The sequence below is a fragment of the Cucurbita pepo genome, unplaced genomic scaffold, assembly GCF_002806865.2.
Source record: "Cucurbita pepo subsp. pepo cultivar mu-cu-16 unplaced genomic scaffold, ASM280686v2 Cp4.1_scaffold000194, whole genome shotgun sequence".
Taxonomy (NCBI): domain Eukaryota; kingdom Viridiplantae; phylum Streptophyta; class Magnoliopsida; order Cucurbitales; family Cucurbitaceae; genus Cucurbita; species Cucurbita pepo.
Genome location: NW_019646461.1, coordinates 23518 through 28152, shown reverse-complemented (window position 1 = coordinate 28152; position 4635 = coordinate 23518). Strand labels below are relative to the sequence as shown.

Genomic DNA, 4635 nt, shown 5'->3' with positions numbered 1-4635 from the left:
GTTGTGTTTGTTGATATAATCATTAGAAGCAAGTTGATCATTCACGAGTTGTTTGTAATTACACCTGAGTCGTTCGTTTCTTCCAACTCTCTATTGGGTATGTCTCCAACTCACATATCTTCACATGAACGATTTGGATCTAATCATTTGTAACAAAAGTAGGCCGTATCAACAGTGTTATTAGGATAAAATACTCAAGATTATCTATCTTACAGACCCTTTAGATTATTACTTGGCAATACTCTTGTATGTCAATCACATATTATTTAACATTACACTAATAATCTTTAATTTTTCGTGCAATAAACCATTTTAAATGATAAATAGATTAATCAAAATTATTATTAAAAAAAAAATTAATTAATCTTCAATAGGGATACATTAAGATAATCTTAATAGGAACATAATAAGATATTAGGTTTTCGATTTCATTCAATTTCATATTAAGTTGTGATTTCAAAATTACGACACGAACTTTCCCTTCACATAGTATCAATAATCAGTCATTTTTGCAGAATACCTATTGATTTCTTCTCGGTTGCATATCTATTGCATATCTATTGAGTTGCATATCTATTTTAACGCTTTAGAAAGGAGGGTGAGATATTGTAATGTGTGCTCCTAGTGATTGATATATGTTATCTCTATGTTGAACTTGCTTGTACGTTTAGGTCATGATTTTCATGGCTAAGCATTTATGAGCCAAGTTAAGGTTAGAGAATTAGAGCTAGAACGGTATTCACGTTGACCTAGGTTAGAACGTTTTTAGTAGACCGAGCACACTAGGATCGTGAGCGGCTATCAGAGGCCTAGACTCGAGTGCACCCAAAAGTGGATTTAGCCTTGAGAAGCGAACTCGAAACGTCCTGGAAACGTTAAAAGAGATTTAAACCATTTAAATGCCCTAACAACCTAGTAAACCTCTATGATGCTCAAGAAATTTTAAGAGAACTTACGAGACTGCTTGCAACATGAACGGTATTAATTTAAGGAATCGTTACTGTATGTGGAAAGGGGTCAAAGTCCTTAAACCCGTCTTGAGAGGGGACGAGGGAGTATATGAGTGGGCGACATGAGAATTTGCTACTATGTGTTGATGTAAACCCACCTTAAGAGGAGACACGAGAGTACATAAATAGAGAACATGAATAACCACTATTATGTGTAGAAATGGGTCACAACCCATAAGCCTGCCTTGAGAGAGGACGATGGACTACATGAGTAGGCGACAAGAGGAGCTGCTCGCCTTGAAAAGGGACGAGAAACTACATAACTAGATAATAAGAGGAACTACTACTAATGTGTAGAACAAACTCTTTGAGAGGGACGACAGACTACATAAGTAGATAACAAAAAGAACTGCTACCGTGTATAGAACAAAACCACCTTGAGAGTGGATGAGAGACTACATAAGTAGATAACGGGAGAAAGTACTATTGCATGTAGAATATATCCTGTATTAAGAGGAGACAAGAGACTACATAAGTAGATAACATAAGAATATCAAATGTGGCAACCGTCAGGGGAATTCCTGAACTAGGCCCGAACTTCTTAGAACTCAAGAAAAGCTCAGGTAACTTACTAGATTAAGGATGTGGCGAGAGCGGTTGCTTACTAAATGTTTTTATACTCACTCTTTTTTCCTTTATTTTCAATTGCAGGCTGCTAGTCGAGGTGGGGAGCGTTTAAAAACTGCATGGTTATAGAAGGAATCGTTCCGAAGTTTTTTTTTTTTTGTTTTTTATTTTATTTTCTTTGGTCTTTGTCTTTTCCGTCGTGGTCCGAGTTTTGAAGCCTCAAAAATTGGGCCGTGATATTATAAAAAACAATGAAGGAAAAGGGCTACGCATTGTGTTCTTGTTTCATCATTTTAAAAATCACCTCCCATCACCTACAACATCAACACTCCTTTTCTCATCATTATCACTACTTCTATTACGAGTAGTTGAGCCTCCATTTGAACTTAATCCCCATCTCGACCCCGAATTCGATTCGTTGTCTACATCGACATCGACATCACTGTTTATAGCTAAATATTGTAGAGCCATGACCACATCGCTAATCAATGGCCGAGTACTTGCATCTTCTTGTAAACACATAGACACCACCGCCAAAGCTTGATACAAAGCCTTCACTGAAAATTTTTCTTTTAGCTTTGGATCCGCTATTAGAATAAATTTCCTTCTATCTTTGAGGAGTGGTTGTGCCTGTAATCAAGTAATAATCGAGCTTAGGAATTGTTAGGAATCACGACTCTCCACAATGATATGATGTTACCCACTTTGAGCATAAGCTCTCATATCAATGCATGTGTATTCTTTTCTTATAAATCTATGATCATTTCCTAAATTAACCTAGGTGGGCTCCCTCCTAACAATCCTCAAGAATCCTCCCCTCGAACAAAGTACACCATAGAGTCTCCCTTGAGGTCTATATAGTCCTCGAAGATCCTCCCCCTTAATCAAGACTCGACTTCTTTCTTTGTTCGACACATGAGTCACTTTTGACTATACCTTCGAGGCTAACAACTTCTTTGTTCGAAACTTGAGGATTCTATTGACATGACTAAATTAAGAGTATGGCTCTGATACCATGTTAGGAATCACGAACCTTCACAATGGTATGATATTGTCCACTTGGAGCATTAACTCTCATGGATTTGCTTTGGGCTTCCCCAAAAGCCTCGTACCAATGGAGATATATTCCTTCCTTATAAATCCATGATCATTTCCTAAATTAACCAACGTGAGACTCCCTCCCAACAAGTTTAGATAAAATGAATGCGGTGTATACAAAAAGAAAACAAACCCATGCAAGCAAATTCTTTTCCGCTCTTGGTTTCGTGTTGTCAATAACTCTCCTCCCAGAGATGATCTCCAAGAACACGACACCAAAGCTATAGACATCAGATTTGGTAGTCAATTGTCCGGTAAGTGCATATTCAGGAGCACAATAGCCATAGGTTCCCATCACTCGAGTGGAAACATGAGATTTATCACCCATGGGACCTAGCTTTGCAAGTCCAAAATCCGAGAGTTTTGGATTGAATTCCTCATCGAGCAATATATTCGAAGCTTTGAAGTCCCGAAATATCACCGGAGGATTCGTTTCATGTAAATATTCAAGCCCTTTAGCTACTCCTTCCACAATTTTCATCCTTGTCTTCCAATCTAGAGCTCCATTATCTGAAGCTATACCAAGAAGATGATCCTCCAAGGAACCCTTAGCCATGTACTCGTACACCAAAATCCTTTGATATGCATCAACGCAATACCCAACCAAATTGACAAGGTTGGGATGGCGAAGAAGGCTTAGCATTAGAACCTCCACAAGGAATTCTCTATTGCCTTGATACCCATTTGGATCAAGTTGCTTCACAGCCACCTAAGGAACAGGAATAATCAATAGAACACTCATGAATTAATAGAATTTGCAAAGGAAAGTAAGGATTGATGGGTACCTGTCTTGTGGTGTCAATGAGGCCTTTGTAAACTCTTCCAAACCCACCTTCCCCTAACAGATTGTGGTGGCTGAAGTTATTTGTGGCCACGCATAGCTGACGAAATGTGAAAGTTTGTACGGAGCTTTTCTCTTTGCTTTTCTCTTTGCCTTTCTTCTTTGTCTCCTTTGTTGTGTACCTTCGCTTATTGTTCTCTACAAGTTTACCACAAAACATTATGAACATTGCTTGTGAGTTTAGCTAAAAAAATCTTATTATGGATTGCATTTCTAACGATCCTCCGCTTGAACAAAGTACTATGGTCTCCTCTTAAATGAGTCATTTATCCATCTGGGTTAGCTTCTATTCTCTAAAGCAAACGTCTGTTTACTATCTACGTCTAACTTCCTTTCCTATAAGACGTCTAGGTGCATATTAGGTATCCACGATATCTCCTTTGGAAATACATCCGGGAACTCATTTACTAATGACACGTTTTCTAGGGTTTTTTTTTCTTTTCCTCTTACGTCTACGACACATGCTAATGTAGCTCATCCGTCTTGTTGGACTAATCTCTTGGGAGTAATCCCGGTACTTGTGCCTTTGAATTTGAAGGTAGGTGAAAGTTTTACTTCCTTGTTGGACGGTCTATACTAGCTTTTCTTTTTGGAGGACAGCACATTCGATAGAACCTAATCACAACTCATATTCCATAAGGGTTTTTATCCATAATTCCATGTGACAACTTTGCCCTTAAGGTTCATCAACTTTAGAATTCTACTGAAAAAACCCAGTTAGGCATGAATCTGATATCAATTATTTAGAACAATCATTACTTTAAACATAAGGGTTCAAACAAACATTAGTTATATACCATAAATGTTTCCATTGGTTTAAACAAATTCCAAAGTTTCCAAATTTGAATGAGAAGGACATTACGAGATAACATTTGAATATGTTCAAATACAATTTTCGAGGAAGGAAATTCAAACCCGAACATGAATGAAGTGGTAAGAAGAGGGAGAGAAGGTACCAGATTTGAGGGAAATGATAGCAAGTGAGGCTAAAGTTTTAGTCTCATAATACTCCTTAATGCTCTTTTCCAAACATTTCCTATTGAATCTCTCCTCTGATATGAAACATGGCAAGAAATTCGTCAACCTTTTCTTGTTTTTCACAACTCCAATGCAACTCAT

The 4635-nt window shown here is 37.6% G+C and overlaps 1 protein-coding gene across 1 annotated transcript; it reads right to left on the bottom strand.

Moving 5' to 3' along the window:
* Positions 1–1877: 1877 nt before the first annotated feature.
* On the bottom strand, positions 1878–4635 carry LOC111784398 (probable serine/threonine-protein kinase PBL23). Its single transcript, XM_023665107.1, has 4 exons — positions 4473–4635; positions 3461–3654; positions 2809–3384; positions 1878–2207 (listed from the first exon to the last, which is right to left on the bottom strand). Exons 1-4 carry the CDS (start codon positions 4633–4635, stop codon positions 1878–1880), a joined length of 1263 nt encoding a protein of 420 aa, XP_023520875.1.

Bases quoted from the DNA above. Each gene is read 5' to 3' on its own strand.
- LOC111784398 (XM_023665107.1), bottom strand. From the start codon at position 4,635: ATGAGTTGCATTGGAGTTGTGAAAAACAAGAAAAGGTTGACGAATTTC. The intron at 3,385-3,460 runs GTACCCATCAAT...CCTGTTCCTTAG, and splicing joins TCATTGACACCACAAGACAG to GTGGCTGTGAAGCAACTTGA. The intron at 2,208-2,808 runs GTTTGTTTTCTT...ACTTGATTACAG, and splicing joins AAAAGAATTTGCTTGCATGG to GCACAACCACTCCTCAAAGA.